Genomic DNA, 17459 nt, shown 5'->3' with positions numbered 1-17459 from the left:
CAGTGATGTTGGAGTCCTGGCCCAGCACTCCAAAGAGTTTTCCTGCTTCCCTTTCTCCTCACCTTGGCTGGAGCTGGAGGTGTGGGATGTGCTGAGCACCCCTTGCACTGCAGTGTTCTTCAGGGCATTGCATGTGAGGAGTAAATCCAGAGTGGAGGAGGTCTTGCAGTTCATGACTGTCTTGTTAGGATCAAATCTCTTTCCAACCTCAGATTATTTAACAAATGAATGAGTCTTTGTGTAGGTTTTTTTGTTGATGTTTTGGGATTTTCTTAAGGTTTTTGTATTTTTCATTAAATATTCTTGGGCAGTGTCTTAAAAGAATAAAAACACCAGTGGAAAAAACCAAACTCACTGTGATATATTTACACTGGAGAAGGAATTCCCAGCCATTGCTGCTGACATTGCTTTCTAACTCCCTCCCCTCACCAGCACAAAATAAAAGGAGCAGTGTAGATTTAAAAAAAAAAAAAATAAAAAAACCCTCAAGCAAGTTAGTGTGTTCCAGACGTACACATCAGCACTGAGCTAACCCCAGTTGCATCATCCACATTTCAGGCTGGGCCAGGAGGGATCTTTCTGCAGCAGGGCCCGGTTGAGAAATGGCCGGGGAGGGACACATTAACACACAAATACACATTTTTTTACTTGCATTTCATGGGTTTATCAGCAGAATCTTGAAATATTGCAGGTGGGAAAAATGTTACCCAGAGTTTGTAACTTCCTTTGTGTCTCAGCCTCTGTAAGAGCTTTGCTTTCTTCCGCCTGTGAGAATTTTCTTGCGTGTTTTAAAATAGGGGTTTTTAGAAGAATAATTTGTACGTGTATTTTAACAGTCCTTTTATAAACCTGAAGGGGCAGATGGTACTTGCAGAGGTCCTGCAGACGTGGTTGTTGAGCTTCACTTAACACATGAAATGTTTGGATTTTAGGTGTGGATGCTGACAGGGGATAAGCTGGAGACAGCCACGTGTACGGCCAAGAACGCTCATCTGGTGACACGGACCCAGGACATCCATATATTCAGACTAGTGAGTGACACCCACAGGCCCTGCCTCAAGGGGCCCAGGCTCTGGGACGGGAGGGCTGTGAGATCACAATTGTTTTCCAGCAGGGTATTTTTATTCTTTTGCCCCAACTTTCTACCCTGACTTTTCATTTCTGTGACTGCTGCCCTGACTCAGTGTGCTGCCTGTCCTGGCTGTGTCACTTTTGATCCCTATGGGGCCCTTTGCTGTTTTCTCGCCCCAGTGGAGCACACCTTGCTCAGTTCCATCCTCCCCCAGGTGACAAACCGAGGAGAAGCCCACCTGGAGCTGAACGCCTTCCGCCGCAAGCACGACTGTGCCCTGGTCATCTCGGGGGACTCACTGGAGGTACTGATGCCCCAAGTGTCAGCTTTCATATTTTCCAGATTCTGCACTGCATGGTGTGTAACTCTGAACTGCATATAAAGTGCTAGCCAGTCTATATGCAGTTTATATGCTAGCCTCACAGCTCAGTCACACAAAACAATCCTTTTCCAGCCCCAAAGCCAATGCAGCTTCAGGCCCAAAAAGTGTAAACAGCAGGGAATTGAGAAGAGTAATCTGGGAGGATGGGACTGCTTAACCTGGAGCTGGAATTAGACAATTAATCACAATATGGAAATGGATCAAAACTTATCAAAGTTTGAAAAGTTGTGACTCAGGGTCCATCTTGGGCAGAGCCATGGCCAGGCTCTTGTGCTACCCAAGGTGTGTCCTTTGAAGGCCTTTTAATAAATCCCTACATTATTAGAGTATTTATTGAAATAGTTTATTTAGTTTATTTATAGTTTAGTTTATTAAATCCCTGCTGTCTAGGCTCTGTTCTAGGTAGCCTCTCAAGGCAGCAGTAGGGTGGGCTGGGGAGAGGCTGGTGCCCGCAGAGCAGGTGTAACCCAGTGTGTGCTGCGTGTACCCAGGTGTGCCTCAAGTACTACGAGTGCGAGTTCATGGAGCTGGCGTGCCAGTGCCCTGCCGTGGTGTGCTGCCGCTGCGCCCCCACGCAGAAGGCGCAGATCGTGCGGCTGCTGCAGGAGAGGACGGGCAAGCTCACCTGTGCCGTGGGTGAGTCACAGCAGGGCCGCGCGCACGGGAATCTCCTCTCTGGGTGAACTCTCACTCATCTCACACCCCTGGAGATGGTTGATTTAGGGAGTGGTGGTTCTGTGGGGTCACAGAGAAAATGATCGAAATCTTGCGTGTGGAAATTCAATACCAAACTCCTCGTCACCCTTTCAGGTGGCATCTCTGCAAAGCAGAGCTTGAACCTGATCAGGTGAAGTGCCACTGTTAATCTGAGCTGTGTTTCAGCATTGTAGATGTAATGGTGCCACTTGCTTTCAGCATTGGAGATGTAATGGTACCATCTGGGACTGAGATACATCAATCACTGATCTGGGGCTCCATTAAAACAAAACTTAAGAGCTTGAATTCATGATTTCTGTTTAAAATCTTGCTTTTGTTGACTGGGTTAAGTGTTATAATATTCCAGTGTGGTGCAGATGACTTTGGTGGGGTTGCAGGTTGCCCCTGTTGCTTAACTCCCAGTTTTGTTTGTGCTCTGCCCTGCAGGTGATGGAGGGAATGATGTTAGCATGATTCAGGAGGCTGACTGTGGTGTTGGAGTTGAAGGAAAGGTGAGATTACCTCATCTTTAATGAGAATTTCTGTGGCCAGTTTTCAGGCAACTCTTAAATGAATCCTCAGATATTTGTGCAAGAAAGGGAACAAGCTCCCACAAGAATCATCATCAGACCAGTAGCCCTATAATGAGAAATAATTTGGCTGTAAAGGAGACTACCGGTAAAGGGAGTTAAAGTTCATTATTTGGTTCTTGACAGAATCCCTGAATTTGTTCTCTCATGGTTAGTTTTGGGGGTTTTTGATGCTCCAGGTGCTGGAGTTATAATTACACTGATAAGATATACCCCACATGCACAATTAAAAACTGCTCACATTAGTTTGCAAAACAAACTCTGGGTTGGAGCTCTGATTCCTGCACCTGGGGCTGTGTGGAGCTGCAGGACTGGATTGGCAGCAGCAGACACTCTCCTTGCAGCGAGCCAAAATTGTGTGAACTTTTGAGACTGAGAATTTGTTCAGCACTGACTTGATAGGAGTGTCACGTTAACATGTGTGTTGTGAATCAGAATCCAGAGCTGCTTAGAATTGGAGGCCAAGGTTCAAATGGGAATTCTCCTCATATTTTTGCTCCTTGCTTAAAACCCACAGTGGAAGGAGAAGTACTGAGGCAATGCTCTCCCTCACCTAGCATAGTGCAAATATTCCTGGAAATTCTGTCAGTGATAACTCAATAATAATAACACAATATTCTTTGTTTCCAGTGCTGAATGATCTCACTGTGCCTTTCCTTGCCCTTGTTCCCAGGAAGGGAAGCAGGCATCACTGGCAGCTGATTTCTCCATCACTCAGTTCAAGCACCTGGGCCGTTTGCTCATGGTCCATGGAAGGAACAGCTACAAGAGGTCTGCAGCCCTCAGCCAGTTTGTGATCCACAGGAGCCTCTGCATCAGCACCATGCAGGTAAAGGGGCTGCCAGGAGGGGCTTTCCAAAAGAGGTGGAGAAGCCAAATCATGAAGGAAAGGTCCTGTGTCTCATTTGCTATGCTGCTATTTCTTCTCCTGAAAATTTTCATGGGTTAGGACTTGAAATTGTTACTTTGATATGAAAGCACATGAGAAAATTCCTGGTGTTGGACAAATACCAGCAACTGCTCCAAAGGAATAGAAGAGGTTGATGTTCCATTAGTCTGTCATTATTTCAGGAGTTGGGAGAACCTACTGCAAGAATGTTCCAGTTTGAACAGTGTATTTTTAGGCTGTTACTTTTACTGCAGTATCTCAGTGCCTAAAAAGCTCATTTCTTTTCTAGGCTGTTTTCTCATCAGTGTTTTACTTTGCATCAGTTCCTCTCTACCAAGGCTTCCTCATCATTGGGTAAGAGCTCATTTTTACTGGTAATGAGGAGAACCTCTGCACAGTGAACACTTTTGGGCTGATGAACATGCAAGCCATGCACATCTCCACTCTGCTTCAGGAGCTGGGTGCGAGCCTTGTCCCCTTCAGTGCAGACAAACCTTTCCAGCAGGATGGTTTGTCATGTTTGTGAAGCAGCCCATCCTCCAGGAATGTTCTCTTGGTCCCAGTAAAAGCAGAGGGGCAGCTGTTCTGGGCTGGTGTCTGCACAGCAGTGAGAGGCAGTGCCAGGAAGAGAGACAACCCAACCTTAGTTCCTGCCCAAAAACTCTCTAAAACAGGGCATTGCAGCTGTAATCCCAGCATGGCTTCTTATATTTTCAAGTACATAATTTAAAAACCAGCAAATTCATCTCCATTGCCTTCTGATGCAAACAGAATCACACCTGAGCTCTAGAGCAGACTTTGGATGGGCGCAGGTCAATCCTTGGCTCCATAAGAACCCACGGCAATATTTGAACCAGTCACTTTTGTCTGAGTGTTCCTGATCAAAACTCACTCAAAAAGCCAATCCTGATGGCTTTTCCCTACCTGCAAAACTCTGGTGTGCTCCATTTGCTAGTTTTTATAATGTGTACATTATTGGCTACTTAAAGAATATGGTATTTCCTTTCTGGAGCCTAGCATTTGTTTGCTCATGTCTACCTGAGATAATTTACTGATTTCCTGCCTTCTTCCCAGGTACTCCACAATTTACACCATGTTTCCTGTGTTTTCTCTTGTCCTGGACAAGGATGTGAAATCTGAAGTTGCAATGTTGTACCCAGAGCTCTACAAAGATCTTCTTAAGGTGTGTGAGATTCTTGTCTGTGTGTTTTGCTTTAAGGCAAGATCCTCATCTTGATTTGAAACTGTAAATGTGTAAAGTCAAATATATTGCCAGGAGATCCAGAACTTTTTCAGGCAAAATTGTGTTAAAGTCAAATTTGAATCCACATATAGAACCAGAATTTCTGGCAGTTGTTTATTGAATGCTGCATGAAATGCAATTTATTAAAAACGGCTGGGCAAGTAGAAGTTCCATTCTGTGGGAAATTCTGGGGATTTAATATTACCAATTTGTTCCATAATAAAGGGAAAAGAGAAATTGTTGGGGATTTGGCACTGTCCTGAGGCCAGAAAAGGGAAGAGGGGAAGGGATATGCTCATTTGATGGAGGCAGGGGCTTATCCCAGAGTTTCTGCAGTAGAAATTTGACTGCAGCATGATCTAAAGGTTTGCTTGCTGTGCCATTTTTGTAGCTTTAGCATCTATGTCAGGCCCCTCTCCTTAAACAAAGAAAACTTTATTTTATGTTTACCATAGAAATATGAGGAAGGTAGATCTTGCCTTAGGTTCCTTTTTAATTATTTTTTTCTTCCTCCCTGGAAAATGTTTTGAATAACTGGGGTATGCAGCCTGGGAACATCTTTCTTAGTTGGAGGAGAGGGTGGACTGAGTCTTCCCCAGCTCCTTTCCCTCAAGGATTGCTGTTAAACAGATACTCTGAGAAGCACTGCCTGTTTTTCCAGAGCCTCAATAAGTCTCCATCTGGTTTCACTTGGATGTTGTCTCTTATGTCATAAACCACTAATTCTTCAACCATCCTTAGGCCTGGTCTAAACATAGGGGGTTTTGTGCTGGTATAGCTGTGTTGGCTGGAGATGGGTTTTTAAAATCTATCTGCCTTCAATATGAGGGTGATTTGTGTGTGTCTAGAAATACAGTATTAAATGTATTCACATCGGTGTGCATACACACATCTTCTATTTCATGGTGATTCAACTCCTGAGGCATCTTTGCACTGGATTAATTGTGTGTGCACTGAGGGCCAGGTTGTGCTGGGGAGCCCTGAGCTACCACAGCCCCTCCATGCATACAGAAAAATGAGAATAAAGGGACACTACCTCAGCATTGCTTGATTTGTTTTATTTTCTTTTATTTTTTCCAAAGCACCTACCAGTTCTTTTATTGATTTCTAAGTTGATCAATAAGTGAATTTTCATAAAAGAAAACCCCAATGGAGCTTTGTCTTTTTTTTCCCCCACCCAGGGACGACCGTTGTCATACAAAACATTTTTAATCTGGGTCTTGATAAGCATTTATCAAGGTAAGAAATCAACTTCTGCTTGTGCCTTTAGATGTTGTAGTGTGTGTGGCTATCTGAGTTTTGGTATTGCAGAAGTCAAGTAAGCCATGAAATGAATTTCCCAAAGCATCCTTGCGGTGATGAATATATATTTTTTCGTCTCGGAAAATGTCGGTAGTGTTACCAAAGGAAAAAATTATCTAAACCCAAATATTGGCAGTAATTGGTCAATGCTGTGATGCAAAATTCAAACCATTGTGCCTCTTCCTATCTGAGCCATCCACTGTCACTCTGTGCAAGCTCCTTGCAGTGCTGTAGTTACCCCTCTCATATATATATAATAAAGCAGAGCTCATTACTCTCCCTCCCCTTCTTTTGGGAGAAGTTCTCCAATCTATGGATTTTATAGTTTTTTGTCAACACGGAAGATGCAGCCTCTGTAGCCTTCTGTATTTTATCCAAAAATGGAAGTGCCAAGAGTTCTGGTTGCTTCACAGGTATCTGTGATTCAGGGTCACAGCCGAACTCACGTTCCTGATCATATCTCATACACTCTAATTAGGCTGCTAAAGCAATTAAGTAAATGCCTTAATTAAAATGCATTTCAACAGTGGATGTAGTAATTTGGGTATGTATCTAAGAAGATATTTTCTTTCATTTTGTCTTTTTCTAAAATCAAGTGCCCTCAAATTCAAATGGTCTCTATAGGTATTAATCAGGGAGTTGTAGAAAATAGGTCAATAATGTGGAGCTAAAAGCTGAAGTGGCAAAATTCCCTGTTTTCTCTTTATCAACAAGAGTGAGAATAAGGAGTCAAAAGAAGCAGGTAATTCTTACAGATGTAATTAATGTTGCCATCCTCAGGAGGGAGTGAATCTAGGAGTGTAAAATCTCCATTAGCTTTATTTTCTGAAATCTATCACAGGCATCCTACAACAGGGATCAAGGGCTTGGGATGCTGAGTAACACAATGGCAAAGCCAAGGCATGGAGAGAACACTCCCAAGTGGTGGAAGGCTGCAGCCAGGGGGTGATGCATGGGGGGAAAGATTGCTCCTTGAGCTAAGAGCCCTCTCTGGTTACAGGCTTTGGTTAAAGTGACTTCACCAGTGCTGTGCTCAAGAACCAGCAAACAGCGGCCAAACAACGGGGCCAGTTGCTAGCAGAGATGAGCCCGACCAAAACTTGAGCAGCCCAAAAGTTTGGAAAGTTCACAGCTGGGTTTGAACTCTGTGGCTGGAGCTGGGTTCCCTCACAGGTTTTCCCTTCCGGAGGCGGCCGAGTGATGGATGTTGGTGTGGATTACTCATGCTGCTCACATGAGTTATTTGTGCAGGTGGCCTGCACAGCCCTGGCCAGGCAGCATCGGAGCACAAACAATGCCTCGTTAGCAGGGCTTTAATGGGATCCTCTTAGGGGAGGTGTAAAGGGGAGAGATCTCAGCTCAGGCAGCGCAAATTGAGCCTCACTTGTATCCACTGAGCTTTTCAACACTTGGCTGCCTCTTGGCATGAGGCAGTGTGGTAGGATATAGAAGAATTTGATATCTTTTAGCTTCTGAGTAGTGACCAAGTGCTTTTGTGGGAGAATAGGGTTTCATGATGTTAGAGATCTCCAGTTGCCAAAACAGCATGTATTAATTTCCTATCTCCATGTGTCTATGAACATGATAGACTGTTAGAAAACTTTGGGTACCTCTGCTGTAACTTTTCCCTGCCTTCTCATCAGTTCTGTCTCCTAAATAGTAACTGATTTGTTGTCATTACATTCATCAGGTTTCATGAAAAACAGCCTCAAGATAGGATTGTTTCAGCCTTTCCAGGACCTAACTGTGGGTTTGAGAGCTGAGCCTGGTGTTTGACTGAAATAGTTCCATTCCCTTGCAGGTAGCATCATCATGTATGGAGCTCTCCTCCTCTTTGAATCCGAATTTGTGCACATTGTTGCCATTTCCTTCACGTCCCTGATCCTCACCGAGCTGCTGATGGTGGCACTGACCATCCAGACGTGGCACTGGCTGATGATCGTGGCTGAGCTGCTCAGCCTCTCCTGCTACATCGCTTCCCTGGTCTTCTTGCACGAGTTCATTGGTGAGGTTTCACGCTCTCCTCCACTCAGTTCATGGCCTGGATGGTAACAGGACTGAGCTGAGCAGAAGGCTCTTGGTGGGGCCAACAGCAGGCACAGTGACAGTGGTGCCACAGTAAGCTCTGTGGGATTTGAAGGCATTTGGAAGATATTTTATGGGTTCTTCCCACAGCAAAATGCTAGAGAAGGTAAAGGTGGTCAGGAGGGAGTGCTGATACCCAATGAATCTCATCCATTCTTTGAGCTCCAGCACATGTCAGCTCTCTCATGTAGCAGTGACCTTTATTTCCATGTGGGAATTTGACATGAAAGGTTGAAGTCTCTGCTGTTGGATTGAAAGATTTGGTCTTTTAAACTGGGAGAAGGAGCTGCCTCCTAAAACTTACCTTATTGTATCTGTTCACTGGGACCATTCTCTTACGGGTTTGGTTGTTGGTGTTTTAGTTGCCTGAAGCAGAGCTAATTCTGTTCCCTGGCTAGAGGAAGAAGGGTGAGGAGTTCCAGATTCCCCCAGTAACTGTCGAGTTGCCAATATCAGACCCATGGGCTTGTTCAGTGTTCATTCAGGAGCCACAAGATGTCACTGCTTCTTCCATAAAGATCTTTCCTAACTGAAGACAACAGGGATAACTACCCCTGGCTGGATCTGTCTCTTGCATGTGGTTATTCCAGTTCCATTTTGAACGATGCTTTAGCTCTTTTTGTAAAGGTTCTGAGATGTTTTGGGTCAGGAGCTGTGTTTGCTGGGCTCAGCCAGGCAGCAGGGGCAGCTCCCAGAGCAGGAGGACACTCAGTGCTTGGCAGTGCCAGGAGGATGTCCCTGCTCCGGGTGGGGTTTGGGAGGGCAGTTACCTGTGAGAGCCACATTCCTTACACCCCACTGCTCAGCACATCTCTGCATCTTCTGGGGAAGAGCAGGGCAGAGGAGTGAGGAGCCAGGTATCCTATGAGCTTTGATCTTGGAGGTGGGGCAGCTTTAAGAATTGTGAAATTCTTAGAATGGCCTGGGTTGGAAGGGAGCTTAAAGATGATCTGGGTCCAGCCCCGTCCCACAGGCAGAAGGAAGCAGTGGGGTATTGAGCTGCATTTCCACACCCCTTCCCAGAAGGATCTCCCTGTGGCTTTGACTCCGTGCTCCTTTCTCCACACAGATGTTTACTTCATTGCCACCTTGTCGTTCCTGTGGAAGGTCACTGTCATCACCCTGGTGAGCTGCCTGCCCCTCTACGTCCTCAAGTACCTGAGACGGAGGTTTTCTCCCCCCAGCTACTCGAAGCTCACGTCCTAGGGCCGCTGCTGCTGGCACACAGAGACAGGCATTGCCCAGGGCCCCGAGACACCCCGGCTGCTCCCCAATGAACAGTCCTGTCCCTCAGGGCCCCGTGGTGATCTCTGATACCTGCTGCTGTGGTGAGGCACTTCCAGACTGCCCTGGACGGGACCCCAACACCACAAGGGACTGTTTGGAGGGTGGAGGCTCTGAGTTCATCCGGTTCTTGGCACTTTTGTTCTACTTAACTGGGGTCAAATGCATGGAACTGCGATGGCAATGGGTTTCTCTTGCATGGTTCAAAGTCTGTGGAAGCTGCTACCTGACCTTGGGATTTACATTTGACAATTTGAAGTGAATTTTTTAAGTGTCTACGCTGTCCTTTGCATTGTGTTACCTTTTGTTAAGTTTATGTTATTCGTCTTTTTTGATTCAAGTAGTTACATTCTTTTTACATCTTGGAAATCCCTTAATGTAGGTGATGCACTACACTGCTGACAGCTGATTCCTGATTTATGGCATGTTGTTTCCATAATGGGGCTCCAGCCTGTCGGATCTACACACACTGGAGAATCTGAGCGTGTCTGAGATTTTCCTTCCGTTAAAATGTGGTCACCCCAGTGATTTTGGAGGTATCCAACCATTGATAAAGACAGAAAAGTGGTAGCTCAAAACGAGAAAATTCAGTTTTGTTTAGCTTTCGTGCTTCCTCTTAAAAGGAGCAGTGACATAATAGTTTCACTCTGTATTTATTTGTGTAGGAGAAAATTATCTAAACTAAGGCAAATCCTCTTTGGAACAGAACTTTGCAGTTGATCATCCTTGAAATGTGTCGACAACGTGAGAAGAGTCTCGTACTGTTCTGCAGACAATGTGGCAGACGTGTCTTGAATCCTTGGAGACTGAAAGGAGAGGTCACAGAGCTGCTACTCCTCACAGCTCCATGAAATCTGTTTCCTGTTAGTGTGAAACTTTGAGGATGAGCTGCAAGTAAGCAGAGGCACTCCTAGGTGGATGTTTTAATGACATGCTCCCTGCAGAGAGGAAGTTTTTGGAGCCTTGCACTTGCTTGGCTCTAAAAACCAAACCTGAATCACAAGAGTGGGTTCATACAAAGGCATTAGGCTGAATGCAGAGCAAATTTATGTGTTTTTCGTTCTCAAAAATTAAACTCAGTGAGTTCTGTCATTATTATAATTATTTAGTCCACATTATAATTTCATGAGGAGAGCCACACATACTTGGGCTTCTCAGTAGGACAGAGACTTACAGGGACCTTTTAGAGCTGGGCTGGTGCATCAAGCACGGATGGGCTTTAAGAGGCAGCCATCCTTGTCTGAGGCTCCTCAGTCTGTGCTAAATTAGCTGCTTGCTGTCTTCTTCCCACATCAGAGAAACCACGGGCGGAGCTGGCACTGCTTGGGACCCTTGTTCCTTGGCTGCCCAGGGGGAGAGAGCCCAGGCTTGAGCTCCTGTCCCAAGGCAGAGCCAGGGCCTGAGCTCCTGTCCCAGACCAGAGCAGAGCCTGAGCTCCTGTCTCAGAGCAGGGCCAGGGCCTGAGCTCCTGTCCCAGAGCAGAGCCAGGCCCCCCTCTGGCAGTTGGGCTCACAAACTCCTGTGAATTAATTAATTAATGCCGTTTTGCCAGAAAGGTCCTTAAGGCTGTCTTCATCATGAGAGGATAGTGTTGGCCATGCCACTGCTCTGGAGTCCCCAGACAGCGTTTCACAGAATCATGGAATGGTTTGGGTTGGAAGGGACCTTAAAGCCCACCCAGTGCCACCCCTGCCATGGCAGGGACACCTTCCACTGTCCCAGGGTGCTCCCAGCCCTGTCCAGCCTGGCCTTGGGCACTGCCAGGGATCCAGGAGCAGCCACAGCTGCTCTGGGAGCTTGTGCCAGGATCTCACCTCCCTCCCAGGCAGAATTTCTTCCCAATATCCCATCCAGTTTGCTTTCATTAGTTTAAGTACAAGAAGCAAGAATTCCTCTTGGCCCCAGGTGGTGACTGGGCAGCCCAGTCCCCCTGGGCTCTGGTGCCCAGCCCTGCCCCTCTCCTGTGTGTTGGTAGCTCAATGTCCTGCAACAGCAACAGTGCCAAGCTACTGTGTGTAAATATTTGAGACATATAAATGGTAGAATTCACTGTTTCCTCAAGTCAATACAGTTTACACTGAGTGGACCATATTTGCAAACTATTAGCTTACACCAAGAAAGGGAGTGAACTGTGATTTCATTTGTATTTATTGAATCATAAGTTTAGTAGCAATTTAGTAGAGTTGATAGTGATCTAGAGCTGTGTTTTGGGGCGTGGATTATGTTCTTTGCAGTTTGTGTTTTTGCACAAGGTAGTAAATCCAGAAGTCATTTCTGCCTGGATATATACTACATCTTTTCAAAGCAGTCAGAGACTAAAACTGCCATCTAACAAACAGCAGGAAAGAGGAACACTTCTGTTTTTTAAGTTTAGCACTTTATGTTTGCAATCCATTTCTCATAAGTTATTTAAAAATGTTTTTAAAAGCAAAATTTAATACACATGTTCCTATTTACTGTACATTAAAATAAATGGATTCTCTGCTTGAAATTTCATCTTTTCCTCTAGTATGCTCATAATTTGTACTTTTGGGGAGTGAAGCATTATTTTATTCTTCTGTGCAGTATCTTGTTCGTGGCCTTAGTGTTCTTCCTATTCCTTTCTGTGTGGGTTATGTGCTGTAGCAGTTCATGTGTGACCTGTGTGCTTTGGGCTGCCCAGGTGCTGCCCCTGGCTGCCAGTGCAGTCTCACCGTGCTGAGCTGCTGAGGGTGAGGTTTTGTGGCACACTCTGCAGCAATTCCAGGTGTGTCACACCCTCCCCATCCCCTCACCTCTGCAGAGCTTGTCCTGTTCACCTCTGCAGACATTTGTTCAGCTCAGCTCGTGGGGCGGTGGAAACCCAACATTCCGTGTCCCACAGACTGTGCAGGGTCTGATCAGGGCTGTTTGAGGTGAGGGGTGCTCAGGACCGTCCCTGGTGTCCCTTGGGGTGAGCACTGTGTGCTGGGTGTTCTCCTGTGCTCCCAGAGCCGTCCCAGCCCAGCCCAGGACAGCCTGGGCCTCTGGAGCTGCCTGGGAGTGCTGCTGGGGGGAGCTGGCTTTGTCAGGGAGCCCCAGGTCAGGAATCCCTGCAGCTGCTCTGGGCTTTCTGTGGGGGAAAGCTGCTGCAGCTCTGCTGCCCCACGGGGCCCTGGTTTGCACAGCAGAGCTCTGCCCCAGCAGGGATGTGAGCCCTGCCTTGTGCAGCTCAGCGTCCTGAGCTGCTCCTGTGCCACTGGGCTCGTCCCACACTGTCTGGGGCCCATTTCAGCACGATGGGCTCTTTATTTATTATTAGTTATTTCATAAGTGTTAAACTCTATGATTTGCATGAAATCCTGTGGTTCACAGCTTTGCCAATATGGTCCATTACTACTGCCTATGACAACTTGTGTACTTATATGCCTTTGAGAACGGTTTTCATTGTTAAAATTGTTTAAAAACTCAGTGTTAAGTTAATTTAATTTTTAATGGGGAAATGGATTCTGGTGTCAAACTGGTATTTACTGTGATGCCGATGTTTTGTACCTGTCATCCAGCTAAACAACCTGTAAATATCCTGAGTCAAGAGAAACATGAATGCCAATTATTTATTGTTCTGTGGAGTTACATGTCGCAGATGTGTAAGACCTTCAAAGGGAATGTTGTAAAACAAGGTGGAAAAAATAAATTTTATGCAACTTCTTTACTTCATCCCTGTATGGTGCAACTGGTTAGTCCTGGCATGGGCAGTCCCAGATGTGTGGGGATTGTCAGGATGCAGGGAGGTTGTGCCTGTGGGTGGGAAATGCATCTCCAAGAGGTGATCAGAGCTGCTGTGTTAAATTCTTTCTAGAGCCAGCTTTGGTTTAACAGGAGTGGTCATTGCTGCTGGCAGCCCCTGCTGGGAATGAGCAGGGAATTGTCACTGAACACAGACTGGGAAGAGCAGGGGTGCAGCAGCATTAGGAGCAGCTCTTCTGGGCATGTTCTCATCCCTTGCACATTTGAATCCATGAGTGGCTCTGCACGAGGGCAGCCCCAGGAGCAGGACCAGGAGGAGAGGCAGGATTGAACACTGAATATTCTCCACAGGGAAAGCATCAATAATTGTGAGTACAAACACACTACAGCAATTTTCTACAAAAATGTAATAGAGCCATAAACACTCCTAAAAACAAGAAAATTAAGAGTGCAATTGGATAAAGTAAATCTCTGACGTGGGAGACTGTTGGAAGCAGTGATGAGCTATCCCTGGGATCACTGGCCATCTATGGAAGTGTTTCTTTTAGATTCTATAGGACACAGATGCCCTTTTTAATGACTAACTCTTTTTTGGTATAAATTAGTTAATGCAAATATTAAATAAACCATTTTTGTGATGTTTGCACACATCAAATGAATGGTCTAGACTCCAGAAATCACAGGAACAGACTTTGCTCCCAAGTGTTACCAATTTCCCACTCTAAATGGGTTACATAAGCCCTGGCTAGTGGTTCCTTTAATTTATGGACGGTTTCTTTTTAATGGTGAAACGTGTAATTAAAAAAAGCTAGAAATAGTTTTTCTAAACTTACTCTGGAAGGGAAGGAGAATTTCAGCAAATTTTTTTTTCACCCAAACATTGCATAATAGTAGAAATGTCAAAGATTTCCATGGGGTTTCATTTCATTCTTCATGTGGCTGTGGTCATGCAAGAAGTTTGAAGACTACAGGGGCTGGCAGATTTTTGGAAGATCACACATCCTGGGGTAAGTTTTCAGCCTGGGTTTACCAAAGAATGCCAGTGGCCTTGTTTTCCAAACTGGGGTTCTATTAGACACTGGTGTGTCTGGTTTTCCTTTTTCTGAGGAGAAAGAATAGGTGCTGGCTGGAACTGGGTGTCTCGCTCTGGCCCTGAGCCTGATCTGCACATGAACCATTTGGGGAGAGGAAAACCTCATTGAGCTGCTGTGTCCTCACCTTCAGCCCCTGCCTCTTCTCCCCTGCATTGCTGTGGCATTGAATAATTGCTGTGGCAGTAAATAATCATCTTACATCTGCACTAGAGGGAGGGAACTTCTCCTGTTCACCTTTCCCAGGTAGGAGAACCAGTGGTCTGGGCTGGCCCCACGGGCAGAGCACAGGAAGCAGAAAAATATTTCTTTTTGGTGATAAGATTTTCTCAGCACTTTAAACTTAGGAGTCAATCTTACAGGAAAGTTCCTTCTTCCACAGAGTATTCACATGTCTGGTTTTAAATGAGAAATGTGATTGCAGGCACCAAAAACCTTCTGACTGGGAGTGTTGATTATCCCCAATGCAAACATTTCAGCGGATTCTCTTCCGTGTCCTTCTGGAGCTGCAGATGCACATCACTCCTGTGCTGAGTGTGAAGGTGAGTGCCACGGGAGCTGTGGGGCTCTGTGTGCAGCAGGGAAGGCACGCAGCAACCCTGGGCAGTGCCAGCACCCAGTGCTGCTGCAGACCTGCTCAAGGGCACTTCCAAAGCTGGTGCCGAGGCCTCCTTAGGCCATGGGCATTTGATGGCCAAAACTCTGGGAGCTGTGGGGTCTCTGGGTTACATGGTGCATCTCTGAAATTTGCTGCTGTAATTAAAGCTGGAGATGATGAACTCTTGCAGCATCTGTGAGAAGAATGCCCTTCCCTCTGCTGCTCTTCCTCCCTTCGTGGCCAAGACCTGAGTGGGTTACAAAAAGGGCTCTAAAATCACTGCATTCCCTCCTTAAAGCCTTCCACTCTTGGCTTGCTGGAATTGTCCACGTAAGGCAGAATATTGTCTGCTCTTCAGATTCCCTCAGAAAGGAGGAGTAACAAGAACAAGCTGTGCAAAAGAATTTAACGCAGTAAAGATGGGGGTAATAGCCATTCTCATTTGTCCTTTTATGTGAAACAGATTTTGTGTTAAATGTACCCTCTGAGTAGCTTAACCACATCCAGAGCGTTGTTTAGCAGGGTGAGAGCAGAGTTACCCCCGGGATGAATTGAGGGCACGAGTGGAGGTGCCCAGTGAGCCCAGAGCACCCCTTGGTGGCCCTGGGACACGGGGCTGTCCTGCCCTGTGCTGCTGGCAGGCAGCAGATTCACTCCTGAGCCCCACATCTGCTCCACAGAGCTGTGCTGGAGCTGTGGCACTCCTGTGCCTGCCCTGTGCTGCCTCTGCTGCCTTTAAACCTCACCTCAGGTTCCTTCGGTGCACATTCCACCAACCTGGGACAAAAAGTGATGCAAATTGCTATTGAGCAGGACTCCTATTAAAAATAAAACAAATCAAATGCCCTGTGATGGTCTCACTGAGGCATTTCCCTGCTCCAGCAGCAATGTCACTGCCACGGGGAGAAGCTGTGCTCAGAAAAGCTCTGGGAAAGGCAAGGGATGGTGCCCACAGAGGCAGAACTCCACTGCACCTTTGTATTCTGAGATTAGGGTTTGGAATAAAAGGCACATTTATAAGGACCAGCATTGCCTCTGTCAGATTTTAATACCTGATTTTTCCTAGAGAGGCTCCAGAAGACAAATTCTGAGTGAAATCTCTGTTGGCAGCACTGACCCCTGAGGAGAGGAGCTCCCAAAGCAGATGGAATGTGAGCACAGAGTTGGTGTCTGCTGCAAGACCCGGGGCTGATGGAAAGGAACAGGTCACCCTCACCCACCCCTCGGGTTTTGCTCAAGCTGAACTCTTGCCAGTGCTAATTGCTGGAGCATGGAGCTGATCCTTACAGTGCTGTGCTCTCCATGAACCGCCTCCAAAGGAAAGGAAGCTCTGTGCTTGACAGGTGGGTGCCAGCATCCCTGGGTGTCCCCCAGGAGCCCAGAGCTGGTTCACCCAGCCCCAGCTCATCCTGCAGCAAAGCCAGGTGTTCACATCCCCCAAAGCTGCCACGCTTGGCTGGGCCCGGCCCAGTGCAGGGCTGTGTGGAGGCGGCAGGTAAGGACGAATTCCAGCCCCTGCACTCCATCACAGGCTGAGCTGTCAGCTCTGCTCACCCTGGGGCTCTCTGCCCCTCTGCATAACTGCATGCAGTTGGCTCCTAAAGAAACGGGGAGAGTAAATCTGAGGTGCTGAAAGAAATACTGCAGCAGAAATTACACTGTAGGGAAGGTTTTATACGTGTTGGGGTGAATTAATGAATGGGTTTGGGGTTTTTGGAAAGAAAAAAAACACAACAAACTTTGTGCACAAATACACAGTTTAAAATATATTCTCTTTCAAACGTCAGCTATTTTAACAACAGTGTAAATCAGATTTTACAGACCACATATTTCACGTATGAAGTTCATTAAATGTGTGAAATTCTAGATTAGCTGCCGGGTGTGGCCAGAGCCCCAGTAATGAATTGTAAATTCTGTTCAGGATATAATATCAGATTCCCTTGCCCTGGCGCTGATATGAAAGGACTAAAGGCACCTTTTCAAAACAGTCATAACCTTTCTTTATTGTCTTCATTTAGTTTAGCCATCATATGATATAATGAATGACTGCATCAGTGTTTCCATCCTGAACCTAATGCACAGGTGTTTAACCTCATTAATTTGTGGGGTTATTATTATTAAACCAACTTATGTCTCAATGTAACTGAAATAAATGCTATCAGTTTATGCACTGCCCTGCCAGGGGGTGGCTGGCTGTCTTTAGATTGGAGAATATCACTCTAAACTACAATTCCCTGGGAATTTATGTGAAACAAAACTGATTAATGAACGATGCTGTTCTCCTTCCATGGGAGAAAGGTACCAAAGGGAGCAGCTCTCCCTTGTGCTGCTGTGTGCAGTGACACTGAGGGACAGACCCCAGAGTGTCCAGCTCCACTGGGCAGGGCAGGCAGGACAGAAATACAGAAATCTGGGTGCAGCTTCAGGGCTGCCGTGGGTTCATCCAGCACCTCTGGACCTGCAGGGCCTGGCCTTGTAGTTTGCTCCTCTCCCCTTCCCTCCTGCACCATCCAAAGGGAAGG

At 46.3% G+C, this 17459-nt stretch overlaps 1 protein-coding gene across 2 annotated transcripts in view; it reads left to right on the top strand.

Moving 5' to 3' along the window:
* The window catches only part of ATP9A (ATPase phospholipid transporting 9A (putative)), a 45083-nt gene extending 32995 nt beyond the window's left edge, over positions 1-12088 (top strand). For both annotated transcript variants that reach the window (XM_058035980.1, XM_058035979.1), the window contains exons 19-28: positions 933-1031; positions 1287-1376; positions 1946-2090; positions 2598-2662; positions 3414-3569; positions 3919-3983; positions 4704-4812; positions 6054-6111; positions 7976-8179; positions 9329-12088. In XM_058035980.1, coding sequence (XP_057891963.1) covers positions 933-1031; positions 1287-1376; positions 1946-2090; positions 2598-2662; positions 3414-3569; positions 3919-3983; positions 4704-4812; positions 6054-6111; positions 7976-8179; positions 9329-9465 — 1128 coding nt within the window. In that variant the 3' untranslated portion in view covers positions 9466-12088. The remainder of the gene's footprint in view (positions 1-932; positions 1032-1286; positions 1377-1945; positions 2091-2597; positions 2663-3413; positions 3570-3918; positions 3984-4703; positions 4813-6053; positions 6112-7975; positions 8180-9328) is intronic.
* Positions 12089-17459: the final 5371 nt, after the last annotated feature.

This window comes from Melospiza georgiana, chromosome 17 (genome assembly GCF_028018845.1).
Source record: "Melospiza georgiana isolate bMelGeo1 chromosome 17, bMelGeo1.pri, whole genome shotgun sequence".
Taxonomy (NCBI): domain Eukaryota; kingdom Metazoa; phylum Chordata; class Aves; order Passeriformes; family Passerellidae; genus Melospiza; species Melospiza georgiana.
This window is presented reverse-complemented; position numbering and strand designations above follow the sequence as displayed.